The following is a 20,820-nucleotide window of genomic DNA, read 5'->3' as shown; positions in this document are numbered from 1 at the left end:
CCCTGCGCCGTTCATCTCACCCTTTCTTGTTCCAGGTGAGGAAGGGACGCTCAGGGAGGTATCATCGTAGGTGGCAGACAGAGGATCACAGCTCCCACCCACATCTGAGGGACCCCAGAGCTGTGCCATCCCCACAGCACACTCTCAAACCTTTCTACTAAAGTCCCTCTCGGCAGGGACGGGCTCTGCACTCCTGGAAAGGTCCAGAGTAACCAGCCACAGGCTTGACATTGCTTTAAAATCTCTTGTTTTAGCTGCAGAAAATGCCTACCAAGATAGCATTTGTGTTGGATAACATATCTATGTTTGTTTTAAAAGAAAAATGATGTCCCCTCCTGTCAATCATTTACTGCATCTGACACCCTGTGCATCCTGGGGCTTTGGGTACCCCTGGCAGGCCATGGCTGCACTCCCTGGGGGTCCTGGGCCCCGGCTGAGGAGCCTGTCACTCCAGGCCTGCCTGTCCCTGCCTGTCAGATCTGGCTGCGCTCCTGTTGCAAGGTCAGTGCCCGCCTGGGGACCTGGATGGCTCTAGCCCCCACTCTGCGGCCCCGGTCACCTCTCTGGTGCTGGCTGGTGGGATCCGCCAGGAGGCCTCAGCTGGGCTTCAGGCATCTCCGTCTCCTACAGTAATGACTTCCTATAAATCAGATCAGCCCTCCGCTTTGTTCAGCACTGCTCCCAGCCAACAGTGCAACTCCCCACCCAACATCATAAATCCACCTTCATTTTCTTTCCAAATTTCTATTAAGGCTTCTTTAATCACCACCTTGCAGCCCGGACAGATGCTCCCTCAAAGGATGAATTCCAAATGCAGGGATCCTGGGGACAGGGTAGAGGCCGGGGGAGGCAGGGTCAAGAGAGAAGAAGGGAAGAGGGATGGATTCCAGCGGAGATGGGGTGAAGATGCCCACGCCTGTGCCCAGGGCTGGAGGACAGGCCAGGGGACGCGTGGAGAATGCCTCGGGGCCGGGGCTGGGTCTGCTTGCTTTGTGCTCCCCCTGTGCCTGGCATGGCATTCCCTACATGCAGGAGATGCCCAGCAGAGGGCCCTGGGGTCACAAAGTCAGGACCTCAGAGGAGGAGGGTGTTGATGTCTGCTGTGCTCAGTGGGCAGAACCTGTGTGCCAGGCCCAGTGCCAGACATGTCCTGTTTACCTCCTTTCATTCTCACAACACCCCCATTCTGCAGGTGAGAAAACTGAGGCCCAGATGGGGTAATGAATTGTCCACTGTTGCCTGGACTGGAGGATGTGGTGGAGGCAGGATCTATACCTGGCACTCTGGCTCCAGACCCTGTCCTCTTAGCAGCTGTGCTAGATGGCTAGTTCAGGGTGCTCAGAGAGGCTGAGAGACGTGCCCAAGGTCATTCGGGGCTGCAAAGGCAGAGCAGACCTCTTGGTCCCCAGCTTCCTTCTCCTTGGGTTCCATGTCAGGCCCTCTGCCATGGGGAGACTAGTTCTCAGGATTGCCATGCAAGGCAGTTCCCGGCACGTCCGGCCTCCAGGAGGCTGCGGGCAGCTGGGGACATCAGGGCTTGGGATTCTCATCGAACCAGGAACCATGGGGAGTAGCCTAATGTCTGCTCAACTCAGCACCAGCGGCTCTCGCACCACCGCCCTGCGGGGCCCTCGAGTCCCCCGAGAGAGGCCACGGTGGCCGCTAGATGGCGCTGTGACCCAGCGGAGCAGCGGCCGCCGCGGAATCGGGTCTGGAGAGGAGGCCTTCCCTCCCCCTCCCCCGGAGCCGGACAGCCCGGGTGCGGGCAGCGCCATTGGCCGGTCTGCCCACGGGGCTGCCGGGCCTCCCTCTGCTGCCCGGAGCACCCCAGGCCCGCAGCGGCCTCAGCCTCAAAAACCGGGGACCACATTGACAGTGCTGAGTACCATTCCCCGGGGCTGGTTCCCCGTGGGTGCTGGGCCTTCCTCCTTCACCAGCCGCTCTCATCTTGCAGGCTGGAGCAGGATTCTCAAGCCGGAGGTCATCAGAAAGGTCAGCAGGTTTTGGCAGTTTAGGCAAAAAGGGACAGGGCTTTACGTGCTAGTTTCTCTACAAAACTCCTGTATGACCTTGGGCAAGTCCCTTCTCCTCTCCGGACCTCGGTTTGTTCTTTCGTAACACGAAAGTTTCTCTGAGGTCTGTCCGGCAGATGGGTGTTGTGTGGCTTGGCTGCAGACCTGCAGTTCCCTGATTGCACATCTGGTCACAGCTAGCTTCCCTCCCAGCCTGCTCAGGGCCCTGCTCCTCGCTGCCGGCTTGCCTCCTCGCTTCCCAGGTCCCATGGCACTGGCCTGGAGCTGAGCACTGGCCACGTGCCGGGGCCTCAGCAATCAGGCTGGGTTCTGTGCGGTGGCCCTTCCATTTGGGGTCCATTCCTGGAGCTCAGGGGGCGCTCTGGGCTAGTTTTCTGGCCAGATGTCCATGTGTCGCTTAACGGAGTGGCAACAGGGGCTGCAGGGTAGAGTTGGGGGGCTTGGCGGGCAGGAGAAGGGTGTGCTGAGGAAGGCGGGCAGACAGAATAGTAACTTGGTGGGCCAAATAGGTTCTTGTCAGCCAAATGGCTCTGGAAGTCTGCAAATCTGCTCTAACGTGTCCTCTGGGCACGCCAGCTGCCCCCGCCTGCCTGCATGCTCCACGGAAGCTGCCGTCCCTTCCTTGAGCTGCTCAGTCCTTCCAGCACAGCCCAGCACAGTTGGCTGGTGCTCCCATCCCCATCCGTGCTCCTCAGCTGTCTCCTCTTGGTTCCCTCCTTCCCCCTCCTCGGTTCCTGCCAGCCCCTCTGCCAGCGCAGCCAGCGTGAACAATGTCCCCTTCGTGCTCAGACCCAGCCGCAACCTTCTGAATTCTTTTATTCTGTGTATAACCCTCTCTCCCAGACCTTGTCTCCCTTCCATCTCATCATTTTCAAGTGCTTCAGCTCCCACCCTCCTTCTCCTGCAGATCAAGGCACTTAATTGCCAAGCCAGCCCAGTGCACAGAACTGGGAACTATTCAGAAAAACTGACTGTAAAAATCTAGCTCGAGCTCCTGCTTGTTTCTTCCTTTTCCCAGGAAAACATGGTTTATTACTGATACCCAGCCTTCCCGCTGCACATTCACGTGCAGAGCTCCCGAGCACTTTGATGGGGCTGGAGCTGTGCAAACTATTTTATTGTCTAGCCATTTGTTCCCACAAACTTTGTCAGACAGGTCAGCATTAATCTCCCCCTTTCACCGAGGTGGAGAGCTGGCTAGAGAAAGGCATCATAAACTCAGGGGAGGACGTGACAACCCTTTCTGGGCCGGACTCTGAGATTATGCCACCACCCAGGTGTCTGGCGGCGGGGGGACTGCCTGTGACCTCTCAAGTTCTCCCCCCAACCCCAGCCTCGGGATTTGGATTCAGGCAGGCTGCCACTTTGGAAGTCTATAGTGCAGTTTAGGATGGATACGTGGGGAGGGTCAACCAATGGGAGAATTTCTACATCCAAAGTGCGGGTTGGGCGTCAGCGGGCTGAAGTTCACGTGAGAAGTTGAGCACAGCCCTCGCTTCTGATTTTTGGCACCCAAAACAGGAACAGGATTGCTCTGCCATCAGCAGTCTATTGGCAGATGATCAGAGTTTAGTCAGCAGCCGGGCTGGAATTAGAAAAACAGCTCTCCCTAGAAAGATCTCCCCGTCAGAGACTCTGACAATAGGTCCCCCCATCCAGAGAGAGGCGGGGGGAGCGTGCCTTCAGAAGAAGTGCTGGAGAGCTTTGGAACAAGAACACAATTCTTTGAGCTCAGTTATCCGAGACGGGACCCAGCTGAAGCTCAGGGATTTAGCACTCAATTCCTGGCCGCTTATGTGTAAGTAAATAATTTCATCTGCTGTTTGGCAATAAAGAATGCTTTAAATCTTGGCCTTTGTGAGTTGTCAGTTTTCTCCTGCAGAACCTGTTCACCCATCATGCAGGTTACAGCAGGGAACGGGGCAGGCAATGGTCCCAGGGAGAGGACGATGTGGTGGTGTTCTCACCCTCGGTCTGCTGCCCCCCACTGTGGCCCCCAAAGCCCACACCTGCCAGGTATCTTGTCAGCCCTTGGAGAGGCAGCGTTGGAGGAGCCTTCTGTAGGTGGTGGGATAGAATAAAGCCTTCATCCTCTCCTCCCCAAGGACACAAACCCACCCTCTCCTGTGGTCTCTGATGAATTAGACTTGGCCTGGCAGGGCCTGGACCCCGGCCCCACCCTCCAGCCCCTCCAGCTCACAGCCTTGCATGTCACTCTGCATACCTGTATATTTGCTGACCCCTGCCTCAGCAGCCACATCTCTGAGTGCCAGAATGCCCCGGGAAAGGTCACTGGCTTCAGGGTCCATTTCTATAAGGGCGTCAGGGCCCACGTTACCGTAGGCATAATTGGCGATGTAGATAGAGTAGCGTCCGGAGCCCTGAGGAGGAAGGGAAGCGGGATAGGTGAGCAGACCCGTCTGGGCTCATCGTGGTCTTTTCCCCAGAAAGCAGCTCTCCCCCTCCTCTTGGAGGACCAGAGCTCTCTCACGGGGTGGGGTTCTCCCCCGGCCTGTGGTGCACAGCTTTGCAGGCTGTCCACGGCCCAACTCCAGAGGTGCTTTCCACAGAAGCTACAAGGTGCGTGACGGCCCCCAGAGTCCCACAACAAAGCCGCCTTGCATCTCCTTCTATCCTGTTCCAGAAGAACACATCCCTCCCTCTCTCCCCCACAACCACCTTTTTATAGACAATTTTCTAATGTGCCTCCCTCCAGCTGAGCTCTCTCCAGCTGCCAGCCAGGGTAGCTGCTCAATAAATATTTGCTGATTGATTGATCTACCAGTTCCCATTATTCTCAGTCTCTCTCTCTCCCATTCAAGCTCACTCCAGCCAAGATGACAAGCAAATTCCTGAGCCATCTCCCTCCGCCCTTCCCACCCTATGCTCCTTCATTCCTCTATTCTGGTAGCACAAGAGACTCAGATATGCACGGGCCCTCCTTCCCTCTTCCATCTGCTTGTTTTTCCCATATTACCAGAAACAAATATATTGCTTTTGCCTTTATAACACTGTCTCAAATATTTTTTTTTTTCCTTTGCATCGAGGAGAAGCCCTGGGCGCCAGCTCCTCGTTGCTGTAGTCATTCTCTTCTCTAGTCCGAGACAGTGCTGATGAAAGATTCTTTTCTGCCTGTTATTATAATGGTGTTATTTCTTCAATGGATGCCTCCTTTCCCCCAAGAGAGCCACACAATTTCTAAATCAGTTTTCTAGCTTTACTCTCATCCTTTTCATCATTTCCCTCCAATTAATCAGACAGTAGATCTTTCTTGAGCTCCAACTATGTGCAAGGTGCCCTGCTATAACTGTCCTTAGGACAAAGTCTTCAATCTTAGGTTGCTTATAGACTAGTTTAAAAGCCAGCCATAAACACAAAGCAAACCAAGAGAAACAGCTGAATTCAAGGCAAAGAGAGTGCCCTGTCACCCCCTCTTCTTGGCTCTCTTGGCTTGCTTATATTTCTTACCCACTGGCTCATGAGCAGAACCCCCATCTCACCTAACTGATCACTGAATTTATACCTTCCTAGGGGAGCATTTTCTTTGGGGAAGCTGATTGGGTCTGTCTGACTGGTGGGTGAGGCCAGTGAAGGAGCTCAGGGTCTCCTGGAGGATGCAGACATGACAACAATCATACAATTATATGTATGATTGAGAGAGTACGTACAGGATTTCCTGGGTGCACACAAGAGGGGCTCCTAACCAAGAGGAAGGGCACCCAGCCATGGGAAGTTCAGAAAAGGTTTTCTAAGAGGAGTCTCAGCCAGGTGAAGTGGAGGGGAAAGATGCTTCCAGGCAGAGACGAGACAGAGAATGATGTATGCGGGGAAACACAAGCAGTCTGCTCGGTGTTGCTGGAATGTAAAATGCAAGGCAGGGCGTGTTAGGGGCCGACGCTGGGGAAGAGTGCAAAGGTGCTCCCTAAAGACTTCCACACCCCTTCTCTTTTGGTTATCTGAGTTTCTATCTTGCTACCTGGAAATCCACGGTTTATAAACCTCGTTACTTAAAGGGGTCCCTGGACCAGCAGCATTGGTGTTATCTGGGAGAATGTTAGAAATATGACTCTCAAGCCCCACCCCAGACCTGCTGAATCAGAATCTGCATTTTCAAAAGATCCCCATGCGATGCTTATGCAAAACTGAAGTTTGAGACACACTGCTTTACAACATGGCTTCATGATTAGGTGAGAAGTTTGAAGGGATCTTGCCCATCACAGGAGCCGGGTATATGTGCATGGAACGTTGGGATGAAGAGCAAATGAATGGGGCCATAGGGGAAAGTACGCCATCACTGTGACCGTTCCTGACCCTACCAGCTGTTAGCAATCTCATCAACAAATGGCAATTAAGCCCAAATGAACTGAAATGCACTCTGCTAGAAATTAGGATATTTATAAAATTCAGTTATACCTAGTTCCTTACTTCAGTGTATTGGGGTGATGAAACTGACTAACAGAGATGTGTTACAGTTGTGAAAGATTGCAGAAATTCACACGTGAACCTGACCACAGTAATTCTGGGAGGATGGGATGACTCCAGGTGAAGGGAGATGTTTCTGAAGCTTTTGGGCCCAGGGCAGTGGGTCTCTTCCTTTAGCCTACCTCAGAATCACCTGGAGGGCTTGTTAAAGCATGGATGCTGGGTCCCATCCCCAGAGTTTCTGATTCAAGAGGTCTGGAGTGGGCCCTAAGAATGTGCATTTCTAACAAGTTCCCCTGTGAAGTTGATGCTGTTGGCCCGTGCACCACACTTTGAGAACCACTCATCTAGGATTACTATCCTGAGTCCTAGTCCAGGCTCTGCCCCTAACTGCCTCTATGTCCTTGGGCAAGTTCCTCGCCCGCCCTCTTAGGCTGCATCTCCTCACATGTTAAAAGGGGATCATATTCCCCCTGCTTCCTGGCAGGGTTGTTGAGAAGATGAAATGAGACAACGCATGTGAAAGGTCTTTGAAAGATAAAAATGCTATATAAACATGAGGCATAATCATTATCGATCAGGGAACGCTTCTTGTAAGAGATCGGCTTTGAGCTGGATCCAGAAAGGCGGGTGAGTGATGAGGCAGCTGAAGACGAAGGGCAGCGTGTGTTCCAGGTTTGGGGCTGAGAATGAATGAGGGCTGCAAGGGGAGAGGGAGGGAAGGGCACAGGTAGGGCTTGGGACATTTACCTGGGGCAGTGGCTCTCAAACTTGAGCCTGCATCAGTCTCTTGCAGGGCTGGCTGAAACCCAGATTTCCAGGCCCCACTCCCGGGGGGTCTGATTCCATAGGTCTGAAGGGTGGAGTGGGGTGGGGCCTGAGAATTTGCACTTCTAACAATGCTGATGCTGCTGGTCTGGAGACCACACTTTGAGAACCACTGACCAGGTAGACAAAAGGCCCCCGGTCGGGGCTGTGGGGCCAAGGAAGGAGTAGGATGAACGCTGTAATAGAATCTGTGGTTTGAAATTTGTGTCTGATTCAGGTTTATCCACAGGCAGGGTAGCTGAGGGGTAAAAAGTCATCTGATTCATTTTCAGGCGGGCATGGCTCAATTCCTGGCTTTGCCTGCCACTTACTGTGTGACCAAGGTCAAGTTGCTTAATTGCTTGAAGCCTAGCCGTATCTGTACAATGGGGATAATGATAGCATCTACCTCATAAGCTTGTTATGATGATTCAGTAGGATGGTGCATGTAAACCAATGAGCACAGGGCTTGGCGTGTTGCTGGGTTAATAATCGTTAGCTATCATTATTATGATTGCTCTTGTCTATATCATGCTGCATTCCTCTTTCAGCTTCCAGACTGGCCTTGACCTCTCCCTACTCCTTGCCTCCACAGTTCTCAGGCTCCACGGATTGTCGAGGTGGTGGCTGGATATGGAAAACAGTCCCTTTCCTGGTGGCAGACTGACCGTAGGGGTTCTTTCTAGTTCCCCGAGGCTGGGACTGAGCAGGGACTGAGCAAGCTGCTAAGTGCCTGCCTACTGTGCTGTGGGGCCAAAGCTCCTTTTTTTTTTTTTTCCTTTCACATGGTTTCTTTGTCCTGTGGTTAAATGTGTGGGTGTGCAGATGACCTTGTTAGGACAAAGAGTGCGTGTCCTTGTGATCAACCTTCAGGCCCTCCCACCAGCTCAAGAAGGTTCCCACCTTAGCTGAGTGTGGGAAGCCTTGGTGCTGAAACAGTGAGACAGGAAGCCAGGAGGAGGCTGGGAAGAGGCCTCCAGCAGCAGCTGGGCCTGGCACCCCCCAACCCTCGCCACTCACAGAGCTGCCTTCCCGTTCCCTCCTATCAGGCAGGAGTCCAGGTGGCACAGATTCAGGTCAAGGCTAAATGTGGCTTCACAGCCCTTGGCTTCTCTTCCCAGCACCGGCTTGTTAAGAAATAAATATTTATACCTGGCACCTGCCTTCTCCCAAGCCTGGAGGCCCCTGCTGTGAAGATTCACGCTGAATCCCCAACCCCCTTGGTGCCATCTCAATCCTGAAATGAGCCAGCCCCCTTGCCCCTGCCCCGAGAACGGAGGCCAGAGACGCTCCCGTGGAAGCTGGGCAGCAGCTGGGCCCCTGATTTAGTGATGACTGTTTATAAAGCCAAGGAGGGGGCGGCAGGGGAGCACATGACAGGAGGGATAAATCACCTCCACAGCAAGCCTCTGGCTCCGGCTGGGGCGCCGGGACGCAAGCCCGGGAGGAGCCCGCCCCACAGGGCAGATGGCCGCAGCTGTTCCTGTCCCTGCCCACTGGGCCTTCTTCCCCATCCACGTTGGGTTGGCACCTTCATGTAGGGTGGACAAGCAGGGCACAAAGGCATTGATAGAGCTATTGATTAACCAAAGAACTTGCATATCCAGGCAACCCTCCACTCCCCCAACATGAGCCCCTCTGTTGTGCCTTCATTTGTTCCATAAATATTTACGGGGGGCCCTAAAGTTCAATGTCTGGCACATAGTAGGCACTTAATAAACATTAGTTGAATGAATGAATGAGCACAGGATTTACACCTAGAAGATTCTGATTCATGTCCTAGCCACATGACTAATCCACTTTGGGTCCTTAGGCAAGCCACTGCTCTAAGCTGGGCCTCAGTGCCCTCCTAGGTCCAATGGACACAATGATGACAGCCCCTGGCCAGCCTCCTCACTGGCTGCTGGGAGGGCTGCATGGGAGAAGGGATGTGAAAGTATATTGTAACTCATCCTGCAAGTCTTAGTTAGTATTTAGCTCCCACTATGCACAAGGCACTGAGGGAGCTGCCCAGATGGTACAGCCCTGGGCTCTGCCCTCGAGAGACACACTCTGGCTGTGGATGTCTGCCTGCTGGCTCCCCTCCTGGCCCTCACATTGCTGTGTGCCCCCACATTTTCCCATGCCCCCATGCACCCCTGAACTCACCGTCCTGTCCACACAGGCCACAGAGCGCCCGGCAAAAAGGCTGGCCACGCCTCGGGCCACATTGACCTCATCGCTCAGGATGTCTTCCCACCGGTTATTGCGGAACTTGAACAACTTGTCTGTGTATGTGGCCACCCCTGGAGAGAAGAGGAGAAGGAGGGCTTGTGGACAGTGGACCAGTGCACAGGTATGTCTCAGGGCACCCGTCACAAGGTGAGCACTCCTTGCAGCCCTCATTCAAGTGGGTGAGATTCCTCTGTTTGGGGAGGCACTCAGGTATATTCAGTTGAGAGAAGAGACTCTGAGACTTATGAAAACGGCCAGCCCAGGCCTTAGGAACTAAGGAAGAAATGTTACCGCTAATGTGTGTCTGAAATGACCCTCAACAGCTGGATTTCACATCCTGCACTGTGCTCCTCAACAGCGTCAAGGAGATCCCGGGGTTGCCAATATGTCAGGACCCAAACTCAACCCACAGTGTCTCCTCCTCTGGGAGCTGCCCCTACATTCTCTGCTGGAACACTGGGCCTGATTTGGGTCTCAGAAGTGGTCCTGGCTGGCGGGTGGGTCTCTAAGTCCGGTGGGAGGAAGGGGCTGGAAGTTGAGCTCTGACAGGTCTGTCACCTCCACCCCCAGGGAACCAGATGGCAGTAGGGCAGCACTCAGGGAGCCCGGGGACGCCTAGAGGGCAGCCGTCTCCACCTCTTTGGGAAACTGACCCCTTTGAGAACTGGATGGAGACTAAGGAGCCTTAGCTCAGAGTTGCACACCTGCACCACACGTCATGCCGTAGGTAGCTGCGGGAGGTCTGTGGCTTCCCGAAGCTCATTCACGGCTAAGACGCTTTGTCCTGGGGAAGTGGGGAAGACTTCCGGTGGCTGGAGGCTCAACCCTTTAAGACGCCTAAGGCAGAGCTCTCCCCTCTGCCCTCATCCTTGGTTTATTTCCTGTTCTTGTGAGACCCAGAACATTGACGTTTTAGGAGGGATCATGGTCTATCCTCAAGGACTAGCATGGGGGGGAGCAGCGGAAGGAATCAGGCAAGGTGAGCGTGGGGAAGAGTGGACTTGGGGAAGGAAGCACTGGACTCGACTCTGCTGGCCCAGGGAAGAGCAATGGGCTTAGACTGAAGGGAGCAGCGTGGCACAGCGGTTAAGACCTCGGGATTCGGAGTAAACGGGCTGAGTCCCAGGCTCGTTTCTCCCCAGATTCTACTTCTAGGTACTACTTGTTGACTTTGGGCAAGTTGCTTAGCGTCTCTGAGCTTCGGTTTTCTTATTTGTAAATGGGGACAATGATAATAACTACATTCAACTCCATGTGAGAAGTACATGAGATGATGCACATTAAAGGTTTACACGGCGCTCCTCAGAGTGGTCGGCATAGAAACGATTATTCCCATCTCATAGAGGACATGCTCTCTAAGGTCCGTTAGGGCCATCAGCTCTGCCCTGCAGGGGTGTGGTGAGAGTCAGCGTGAGGATGAACGAATGAGAATGAGTTGTGTGAGTGTGAGTGTGCAAATGTGTGAGAATGAGTGTGAAAGTAAGAGTGTGAGTGAACATGTGTGAAGTTGAGTGTGAGAGTGAGTGTATGAGAGTGTTTGAGTGTGAATGTGTGTAGACGAGGGCAGTGTATACAGGATCCCTCAGGTGGCTCTGTCCAGGAGAGGACAAAAGGGTTTGCTCTCTGAGTGGCCCCACGTGGGGGCCTGCTAAGACCACAGGGGCCCGCAGGGCTGTGCATCATCTGTGGGTCTGGAGCTGGCCTCAGGGATGCTTGCCAGACACCAGGGAGTTGGCACAGAAGCAGAGCCATCCTGCCCTGCCTGACCCCCTGAGGGCACAGAGGCCCCATCCAGGGGAGGGACAGGCCCTCCGTGGAGGAGCCGGGGAGCAGATCCAGGAGACCTGAAGCCATTTGTTCAGGTGGTGGCTTAGGCTGAGGAGCCACAGCTGCTGGTCTGCCCAGCAGAGGCACTGGGGCAACTGAGGAGCCGGTTCCAGACAGACTCAGATGGCCCCAACCTGCGTCCTGCTCTGACTTCCATTAGCTCCGGGGCCTCAACTGGCTGCTCATCCTCTTCCAGCCTTGGTTTCCTGTCTGAGAGCTAGGGGTAACAGCTGTGCCTCATGCCTCACAGTGTCCCTGTGGGAATTACAGGGGAAACTGCGCTGAGACCCTGGTCCCATGTCAGGCACCCCACGATTGCTCATCGCAGCTCCGCACCTCCCTGGGTCCACAGGTCCTCGTTGCAATCCCTGGGGATTACATGTGTTTAGAAATTTATATTTTTCCTTCATATTTTAGAAAGGTAACACAGTGCACACACCGTTTATTACATAACACTTCCAGCAGGCACTGGGGCGGCACCCCGTAATTAAACACATTAACATTTCTGCAGTGAAATAGTTGAATATTCACACTAAGTGGGATAAATAAAGCCCATAAATAGCTCACGACAGCTCAGGACAAGTTTTGCTATCAATTCATTTTCCCACAAGTTTAAAAAAAGCACTTGAGGCTTTCAGAGTGTTTGGGTTTCACGACTAGGGAAAAAGGACTGTGGACCTAGACGGCCAAGCTCACGGCTGTCCCCGAGGCAGTGGCAGCCAGCCTTGTCATCGCTTCCTGATGCCTGGGGCCCTCTGAGGACAGCCCTGCCGGCTTCTGGGTCTCCAGCCTTCACCAGCAGCAAGCGACCCTTGTCAAACCAGAGCCCTTTTAGACTGCGCCTCCAGCAGGTCTAGTCCCCCCTGAAACACTGACGTTAAATTCTACCAAAGCTTGGGCCAGGGGGAGAAAGCAGCTTCCGGCAGCCAGGGCTCTGCAGAGCTCTGATGGCACCTCCGCCTTCAGTGGGAGAAATGTCTCAGGCTGCCGAGTTCCTGCCTCAGCTAGATTAGATGAGAAAATGGGCCCAGGGAGACCTCTGTCCAGCTCTGTTTGCCTCATCACCTCCCATTCCTCCTGCTCACCCAAGACAATGTTTCCCAAAGTGTGCTTTGTGGAACCCTCGTCTCTGTGAGCTGCCTGGAGAAAAGATCGCATGATCATCTGAGTTTGGGAAAGACCACACATTCCACCTCCCTCTTGGAGATTCTCAATGGACATCAGTCTGTTAAAATTGAAAAGTCCTGCAATAAATTACCTGCTTAATTTTATTTGATCCAGCCTTTCCCAAACGTACTTGGCCACAGAACCCCTATGTGCAGCTCACCTATCAGCGTCCTGTGAAACTAGCACTGTGCTGGGCAACTTGCTGTTCTAGAGTGTTGACGTCTGGTCAGGCTCTGGACTTTGTGGCCAGAGGGGTTAGGGTGGCATGTGTTGTTAGCCTCTTTCCCCGTTCCAGCCTCCTGGCTTCCGAGCTGACCAGGGACGCCCAGAAGAATAAACTAATTAAGGTAAAATGTGCAACAGCGATGCAGAGCCTTGTAGATCATAAATGGGAACGGCAAAATCAATGGCAGCCCTTCTGCAGGCAGAGGCCTGGAGGCCTAGGCGACAGGAGGGATGGGAGCCCCATGATTTAGGAAGAGCAAACGCTCTGGCAGCTGCAACCTGGGTAATTAGGTGTGTCAGGAAGACAGATAAACAGCGAGCTGTGCGGGTCGATGGCACAGGCAATAAACACCCAGCACTGGCCCCTGGCCCATGTCAGTGCCTAATCCCACCTTCCAGCTCCTTGTAGCTGCACGCTGCCCTGGGGTCCCTCACCGAAAGGGGGCAGCTGCTCGGGGAGAGGAGAGGCTGTTCTTTGCAGGAGAGAGGGGCTCTACTGAGTTCCTGAGGGAGACCCTGAGAGGGCGGGGGCCTGGGAGAAATAGGAGGGTTCAAGGGCAGGGCAGAGGGCTCTGGAGGTCACAGCCCCCGTGAGAGGCACTCTGAGGATTCCCATTCCCAGCCTGACTCTGGCAACTTGGCATTAAAGGAGGCTTGAAGATCTCAGAGTCCAGTGGAACTGCCAGTTGCTGCCAGGCGGCCAGTTGGAAAGGCCTGCTGGGTGCCTGGCGGGGAGGGAGGCCACGGGGAAGGAGGAGTCTCCGTCCCTGACGCAGGGCGCTTACAGTCCATCTGACAGAACGAGGGACAGGTAGAGGAGATGCTGTGGGACAGTAATAAAACTGATAATACTTAACATTTTTACAGCACTTTCCATGTGCCAGGCACTTCACATATATTCACTCATTAATCCTTACCATAACCCATGAGATGGGAACTATTTTTATGCCCAATTTACAGACGAAGTCCTGAGGCACAAGAGAGAAGGGGACTGGCCTAAGATCCCACAGCCAGCAGAGCCCCTTGGGGCAGGACAGGGTGGTACATCTGGGAGACGCTGTGAAATCATGACAGAAGAGGCCACAGTGATCAGTGAGGGCTTCACGATGGAGGAGGCACCTGAACGGGGACTTGAAGGGTAGAGTAACAACAGCAATGACTTGTTTATAGAGCACTTAGTATGGCCAGGCTTTGCATGAAGTGTTCTCTTTTACAACTATCATCTCACCTAAACCCTATGGCCACCCTGAGAAGTGGTGTAGCCCCATTGTACAGATGGAGAAATTGAGGGGCAAAGAGGTTAAGTCAATAGCCCGAGGTCACAGAACTAGTAAGTCATGGAGATAGATTCAAACCCAGGTCTCTCTGACTCCAAAGCCTGTGCTTCTGAGCAGCGTACTCTATGGCTCTGTCAGGCAGAGAGGAGGGGTGGTGCTCCAGGCAGGCAGGGTGGCACAGGCAAAGACACAGAGGGGACACCAAGTTTTCCTAGAGAGGAGGGTTTGTGCAGGCCGAGGAGGAGAAATATCTCGGGGCAGGAGACCCACTAATTCCAGGACCGAGGGCGAAGGGGCTGTTGGTGGTTTCTGATCTGGGGAATGACAGAGGAAGAGTGTTTCCAGAAGATTACCCCGGAAGCAGAGTAAGGGGTGGCAAGGGAGAAAATGAAGTGGGATGGACACTTCTGTAGAAGCTCATGCTTGATCCAGGGTGATGACAGTGGGGGCAGGGAGGAAGCCGCCAAGTGCAAGAGGCTGGAGCAGGAAAGGCAGGAAGGATTGGCTGGGTGTGGTGGGTCAGAGTAAGAGAGTGGTCCACAATGTGGGGACAGAGACAGAAGCAGGGGCATTAGGCCTGCTGGGGGTGGGAGCAGGAGGTTGGCTTCAGACAGTTTGCATTTGAGGTGGTCATAAGGTGGCTGAGAAGACATGTCCAAGAGGTCATCGGTCATGAGGGATGGCAGACTGCAAAGCAGTGAGGCTGAGCTGGGGCAGAAGGGAAAGACCAGGGCCATAGACTGAGTCCCAGGGAGCAGCTGCATTTGAGCATAGGAAGAAGAAGGGAGAGAGATGGAGGAATCATCAGACAAACAGAAAAGAGGAAGATTCTGCATCCAGGCCAGCGGTGACAATCAAGAAAATGGTACTCAATTCAGCATCCCCTCATCCCCTCTACACCCAGCTCTGCCCCCAGAGGGCAACTTGGAGTCACTGGGAGGGTGAGTTTGGGCCATAAAGGGCTCTTCCTAATGATCATGGGCCTGATGGCCCCCTCTCCCAGGGGCTGCCCCCACCCCGGGGAGATGACCTGACTTGTGGTCTGGTATTGGTGGCAAAGAGAAGGGTGAGCAAGCATGTGGCAGGGCAGAGGGCTCAGCCTCCAACCTCATTCATAAAGCAAAGAGATTATGCCAAACATCAGGGTTGGGGAGGTAGCCAGCAACATCCCTGGCCTAGGTTGACCTTGGGAAAGTCACAAATTTGTCTTTTTCTTATCTATAAAGTGGGATGAGAATGGCCACCTATTCAGCAGGTGTTTGTGAGGATTAAATGAGAAAATGTAAGTAAAGTACTTAGAACAATACCTGGCACATGATACGTTCAATAAATAATAACAACAAACCATTGTCCTCCTCCTCATCATCCTCAACCTCATCCTCACCATCATCACCACCACCATCCTCATCATCACCATCATCACTATCAATATGACCACTATCATCATCATCATCACCACTATCCTCCTCCTTACCATCAATGTCACCGTCATCACCCTCATCATCACCACCACCATCATCATCCTCATCCTCACCATCCTCACCACCACCGTCGTCATCATCATCACCCAGGGAATTACAGGGCGGGGCCACTGCAGGTCCTCATGAGCCACATCCCAGGAGGGAACCATGACATTAAATATAAAATGCTTTACAAGACTCAGTCAATGAAAAACCAGCAAAGCAGTGATGGCCTCAGGGGAAGAAAGAACTAGTTCAGGCAGAGGACAGTTTTAAAAAGAATGAACCCAGGTTCCCCCCATGTCTCCTGACATAATTTCTGACCCCAGTCTTCCTTCTTCCATCCCAGGGTGAAGAAGGAAATCTGATCAAGCCCTGTGAGGTGCTTCACCCACATTAGCTCGCTTAGCCCTCTCCATAGTCATGTCAGGAAGATAGATTCTTCACTTTACAGAGAAATGGGGGCTTAGAGGGTTAAGTCATTTGCCTAAGGTTGCACAGCTGTTGTTAAGCGGCAATGCTGAACTTCCAACTGTGGTCTGACTTCAAAGCCCAACCCACCATATATTAAAGAGCTAGGGTGAGGGCTGGTGGAGGGCAGTCCCGGCTTCGGCTCCCAAGGAATCTCACTCTGTGTTAGGAGGGAGGAAATGGCTTTATGGTGCTGCTTTGACAGCCTCGTCCCATCCTTGCAGCTTATGGGGCCACATGTGACTGAGGCATGGGGAGGGGGATGGGCAGGGAGCCTGAGCAGTTCATGAGCTCATCTCCCCAAATGGAGCCAGGCTAGGTGAGCTGCAAATCAGGACTCTGCATGCAGGGGAAACAGCTGGCGATCAGGAGATCCTAGATCCATTTTAGGGCCCAGAGGATCCTAGGAGAAGAGGGTGGAGACTCAGGGCAGCATACCTCAGGCTTTACCAGGCACAAGACGTCCTGGACATCCTGTTAAGATGCAGATGACGGTGTAGAAGGGCTGGGGTGGGGCCTGAGATTCTGCATTTTTATGAGCTTCCAGCTGTTGCCAGTGCTGCTGGGCTGTGGAACATGCTTTGAGAAGCAAAGCGCAGAGGATCTGGTGCAGCTGGCCCTGGGCCTGGGGAGGAGTGCGGGACAAGGGGCGTGCTCTCAAGAGCAGATGGCTCATCTGTGTAGGCAGAAGAGGCTAGAAGTGAAGCCCGCCCCCATGCCTTCTTCTCTCTGTCACGGCGACTGACGCCTCCTCTCCCAGAGGTTACAAAAGCCCCGGCTGATGGCCTAGGTAGAACAGAGCCCAGAGCCGTTACAGAAAAGGGGGAGAAATTCAAGTTCATAAAGATAAAAATTTTCCACGTTGCAAAACCCGCCATGAGCGAAGACAAAAGAAAAATGACAAACAAGGGAAAACTATTTGCAACTTGTATGACAAAGGGCTCATTTCCCTAATTTATAAAGAGATATTACAAATCAATAAGAAAAAGGCCAATAACCAATAGAAAAAATGGGCATAGGCTATGAGCAGACAAGAGACTCAAATATATAAAAATATGCTCGGCCTCACTCATTTAAGAAAAATGAAAATTCAAGCTACACTTAGATACTATTTTTTTTCCTATCAGATTGGCAAATACTGTGGGCAAGAATGTTGGGAAATGCTCACTCACGTCAGGGCTGATGGGAATGTAGTTAGGATGGTCCCTTTGAAGGACACTTTTGGCCAGGCCTAGGAAAACTGTATATAGTTTTCCTAGTTTATAGCATGTATATTCCTTTGTTGCAGCAATTCTAGTCCTATGAACCTACCTTACAGATACACCTGCAACTGTTGCAACTGGCATGTTGTACAAGCTTATTCATTCTGTGGCACTCTTTGTAAGGGCAAAAGATCACAAGCAATCTAAGTGTTCATCCACAGAGGGCCAAGTCAATGAATGGCAAATCTATACAGTGGAGTACTATACAGCGATAAAAAGTGGGATGGCTCTCTTTGTGCTGCCATGAAATCATATCCAAAATTGATTGTTAAATAAAAAAAGTAAGGGGCAGCACTGTGAGTAGAGCATACTACTATCTGTGTAGAAAAGGAGGGAGGTGTATGTAGATTGAAGATAGCAGGACAGCAGCGACCGTTCTGTTGAACTGAATGAGTGAGAATAAGGTAAGTGGTACAGCTCACAGTTCATGCTGACCCCTCCAGTACTGCGCTCCCACTACATGGGCCAGGTCATGTGGGCGGGAGAGCTGAGGGCCATGCAGTGAAGCAGCTGGGGTGGCCAGTGCAGGACCCCCGGGAGGATGGGCCCTCAGCAGGAGCTGGGCTCCTGGATGTGGAGGGAGGTGCTTGGACTGCCTCTTGTCTCCCTTTGTCCTGAACACTTTCCTACTTGTTTTCACCAAGCAGTGTTGCCTGAAACACAGTGGCTTGTACTTTTCCAGGTCAGTTAAGCTGTAAGCCGGTTTCCTGGTCCAGGCCTTCTTGAGATTGGGGTCAATATTCCTCCGTTCCCTCCTTCTTAGCTACTTTCCAACTCTTAACCCTTGACCCTTGCCCACTTGGTACCCTCATCTGGGTGGTGTCTGATTTACACGATGGTCCTTTTCTCTTTCTGTTCCTCAGGTCTCTCTCTTCCGTGCGCCAGGGGGGAGACCTGTGGCCCCTCTGCCCAGGACACTCCCCGAGGGTCTTCATGCCAGAGAATTATAAGAGCTATTGCTTAGTGAGCACTTATTAAATCCTAGTCACCACAACATGTGCTTTTCATTCATTATCTCCGTTGTTCATTCCCATCCATGTACTAAATGTTTACTAAGGGACATAAGCACTTTGGAGACACAGAAGCAAATAAGACAAAGTTTCCATCCCCATGGAGTTTAGTAGAAGAGATGATTAACAAATGTATAACACACTTTCAGACAGTAGTGAGCAGTATGAAGAGAAATAAAGTAAGTTAAGGGCATAGGGAGTGATAGGGGTATGATTTTAAGGTGATCAGGGGAGACCTTATGTGAGGAGGGTCCTGAATGAAGGGTAGGAGTGAGCCCTGAGAACAGTGGTGGGAAAAGCATTTCAGGCAGAGGGAACAGCAAGTACAAAGGCCTCAGGCGGGAATGCTGAGCGAGAGGAAGAGTGAAGGACACAAGGTCAGAAAAGCAACCTGGCTCCCATCAGAAAGGGTGTTGTAGGTGATGGTAAAGACTTAGATATAGTCTACGGAACCACTCGAGGGAGTGGAGCTAAGGAAGGTGATATGATTTTTCCTGTTTTACAGATAAAGGGGTCGAAACTGAGAGAGGTCAAGTATCCCGCCCAAGGTTATCCAGTAAGTAAGGGGCAGGTCCCAGGTTGTACAAACTGACTCCCACAGGACACCGCCAGGATGCAGGGACTCCAGCACTGACATTCCACAGGCTGGCCCAGAGCAGACAGGACCTGTCATTCAGTGTCCCTCTAACACTCCAGCACAGGACAAAGGAGCCCCCAGTCATATGCAGGGTCAGGTGTGGGCTGACTGGGGGCTCCTGGAGAGGATCCCAGACCCCCCACGGTGGCCCAGGTGGTAATGTTTGTGTGCCATGCCAGCTGGACCCAGGGAAGTGCTGACATGGCACCAATGTCCTGGCTCCACACCCCACCCCCTGTCGATCAATCAATTGACTCACTCAACTGAAAAATTAACTCAGACCCACAGCCATCCCTCAGACCCACAGCCATCCCTCAGACCCACAGCCATCTCTCAGACCCACAGACATCCCTCAGACCCACAGACACCCCTCAGACCCACAGACACCCCTCAGACCCACAGCCATCCCTCAGACCCACAGCCATCCCTCAGACCCACAGCCATCCCTCAGACCCTCAGCCATCCCTCAGACCCACAGACATCCCTCAGACCCACAGAAGGTCACAGGGAGGTGCACGCCTTGGGCCGAGGCTGCTGGGCACTGTCACCATCACTCCAGCCCCAGGGGCGGGGTTCCAGCCTGTCTCGGGTGGACATTTGTGCCATGATGGCCAGGAAGCCCAGGACCTTGTGGGGGCCCCACTGTGCCTGCCTCCCCTTGTCTTCCCTCTGTTGGCAAACCTTCTCTCAGACCTCACGGCTTGTGCCTGTCTGCTCTTCCTATATTTATTCATCAGGTTTTAACAGAGCTCCAGGATCTTCAAGGGCCAGAGGGGGACACCAAATGACCAATACAGGGACTTTGCCCTCAGGAGCTTAGAGTCCAGAGGGCCGGGGGAGGAGAGTCAGATACTTAGAGAAATGTAAGGACACACTGGGGATAGAGTGCAAACTTCACAAAGGTAGGATTTTTGTCTGTTTTATTCACTGGGGCATCCTCAGTACCTAGAATAGTGCCTGGTACACAGTAGGTGCTCAATAACTATCTGTCCAACAAATGAATACATTAGTGAATGAATGGGACTATGGTTAGGCTGAGCACAGAACTAACATGACTCCGGGGTAGTGGCCCCCAACCTCGACTGCACACGGGAATTACCTGGAGACCTGATAACCAGGTCCCACCCCCAGAGGTTCGGATTGGACTGGACCGGGGCCACCTTGGGAACTGGGAGTGTTGAAAGCTCCCCAGGAGATCCTAATGTGCAGTCTGGGCAGAGCACCACCACTACAGGATTCCCAATGGAATACTCTAAGGGCGTGGGAGGGGCTGCTGCTTCAGAGCACCGGATGGCTCCCACCCCAGGTGCTCTGTGTGCCGTGAGTAGGGAGGAGAGTCTGTCCCCTTCCTCTGGTATCCAGCCTGCTGAGCCCACACTGAGCAGCCCCCTTCCACAGTTCTCCCCACAGTTCTGCTTCCCTGCCCTCTAGCATCTTCCTGGGGACCCACCCCTTCCACAGCTGTCCCTGGCTGCTGTTCCCCTCCTGACCTTGCCCCACGTTAAAGGGTTGATCAGCCCATCAATTAATTGTGTCCTAATCCAATCGTGGCTCGTTGGAGAGAGGGCAGTAAATCCAGCTGGGTAATCATGCCCTGATGTTTGTGTGGGGACAATTACTATCTCTCAGGCCTCACTTGGTGGCAAGATGAGATGAAAACCCATAAAACACTACTCAGGGATGTGGCTCATTGTTTCTTGGCTGCATGAGGCTGGCTGCCAGCCAGCCAGTCCCGCCTGCCCCTGCCCCTGGCATCAGCCCCAACCTCTTCCCCTCCCATGCATGCAACTGGCAGGCCTCAACATCAGGGGCCTCTAGGGGCTGGATCCTGGCTTGGGCTCCACAACCAGGAGGGACAAGATTATGAGCCCAGGGGAAAGCCAGTGTGTGTGGGGTGGGGACAGGCAGGCAGATTGGTCCCCGTAGTCAGGCAATCACCTGCCTTCCAGAGGTTGGGAGGGTCAGGACGGTGAATACACAGGTGTGAACCACAGGGTGTCATCCAGAT

General features: G+C 53.0%; 1 protein-coding gene across 3 annotated transcripts in view; it reads right to left on the bottom strand.

Moving 5' to 3' along the window:
• CRTAC1 (cartilage acidic protein 1) overlaps positions 1-20,820 on the bottom strand; it is a 141,856-nt gene that overhangs the window by 35,808 nt on the left and 85,228 nt on the right. For all 3 annotated transcript variants that reach the window (XM_014862739.3, XM_044752904.2, XM_014862737.3), the window contains exons 4-5: positions 9,411-9,547; positions 4,258-4,414 (exon numbers count right to left, since the gene is read on the bottom strand). In XM_014862739.3, the coding sequence (XP_014718225.1) occupies positions 4,258-4,414; positions 9,411-9,547 (294 nt within the window). The remainder of the gene's footprint in view (positions 1-4,257; positions 4,415-9,410; positions 9,548-20,820) is intronic.

The sequence above is a fragment of the Equus asinus genome, chromosome 2 (assembly GCF_041296235.1).
Source record: "Equus asinus isolate D_3611 breed Donkey chromosome 2, EquAss-T2T_v2, whole genome shotgun sequence".
NCBI classification, from domain to species: domain Eukaryota; kingdom Metazoa; phylum Chordata; class Mammalia; order Perissodactyla; family Equidae; genus Equus; species Equus asinus.
This window is presented reverse-complemented; position numbering and strand designations above follow the sequence as displayed.